Source organism: Puntigrus tetrazona, chromosome 1 (genome assembly GCF_018831695.1).
Source record: "Puntigrus tetrazona isolate hp1 chromosome 1, ASM1883169v1, whole genome shotgun sequence".
Lineage (NCBI taxonomy): Eukaryota > Metazoa > Chordata > Actinopteri > Cypriniformes > Cyprinidae > Puntigrus > Puntigrus tetrazona.
The window spans coordinates 2,773,565-2,774,832 of NC_056699.1; the positions used below are offsets into that span (position 1 = coordinate 2,773,565).

Consider the following 1,268-nt stretch of genomic DNA (forward strand, 5'->3'; position numbering starts at 1 on the left):
TATATATTTAAATTAAGAAATTAAGAAAGATTTACATTAAATTAAATTAAGTAAGATTAACGTTTCACTTTGAAGCAGAAGATCTAACTGAGCACACATTTGTTGCATATTCCTTTTTTTCTCTCCAGATTTTCAGATTTTCGCTCTTAGGCTTTAACGTGTGACCTGACACGTGCTACAGCTGTAGTTATAAAACAACACTGTCAGGTGTATTCAGCGCAATCAGCACATGTCCTTTTGGATCTGAGCGAGAAACTGCGTTTCCAGTTGGCCGTGTGCCTCCTTTTCAGCGAGGCCTTGACCTTCAGAGAACCTCCTCCGCGTGATGGACAGAAGATGGCTGGCGTACAAGCTCTGAGTCAAGTGTACAGATAGAGAATGACACGCAATTATCAGAGACGGCTGCAAGTAGATATATGTCTGCCCTGAAGGCTAGCTGATGTGAGAATGCTGTCGCTCGAAGGTCCGTCAACAAGTGTCTGTGAATGTAACACCCTCGCGCTCATATTGACGTTGAAAATGGACGGGCATTGAGCGCATGCGATGCTTTCGTGAATATCTCACCCCAGTGAGCTTTAAACGACGCGTTTGACCTGTTGTCAATGCGGTTCTTCATTCTGAAAACCACTTAAAGTGTGGCTCAGACCCTTTCAAAACCCTGCTGAGGTCCTTTCATATATTACGAGTGCATGGTACAGGCTCCTTGTAGAATATGTTTCTACCAGCTTCTCAATTTCTTCCCGCAGCCCGCGAAACAACTCTCCAATGCTATGCAGCGTGGTCAGGACTAACTATTTTAATTTCTCCTGCAGGTCAATATATCTCCAGGTTGCAGTAAAGCACTGACTAAAATGCTGTACTGTCCGTACTGTGGAGGAATGCCAGGCCTCAAACCCTGCTCCAACTACTGCCAGAACGTCATGCGGGGCTGCCTGGCCAACCAAGCCGACCTGGACCCCGAGTGGAACCTCTTCATCGGTAAGAGACGCTTCTGTTTTCAAATATAGATTCCTCCGTTTGGATTGCTGCCCTTCTCTAAGAAATGATTTCTGGTATTCACATATTTTGGCTTCAAATTCATAGTTTAAATATAAACAGGTAATCGGCTCTGTTGTTGTCTTTTGCCTGCTTTCACAAATAGTGTCTGGTCTTATTATGAATGATTTATGAATGCACACCATTTATTTATTTATTTATTATGTATGTATTTATTTATTTAATTAATTTTAATTGTTATTTAAGAATATACATATTTATGCATTTGACAG

At 41.6% G+C, this 1,268-nt stretch overlaps 1 protein-coding gene across 1 annotated transcript in view; it reads left to right on the forward strand.

Annotated features, from left to right (window-relative positions):
- Positions 1-1,268, forward strand: part of LOC122328837 (glypican-6-like) — a 24,102-nt gene that overhangs the window by 15,482 nt on the left and 7,352 nt on the right. Inside the window, exon 4 of the mRNA XM_043224891.1 lies at positions 813-978. Coding sequence (XP_043080826.1) covers positions 813-978 — 166 coding nt within the window. The remainder of the gene's footprint in view (positions 1-812; positions 979-1,268) is intronic.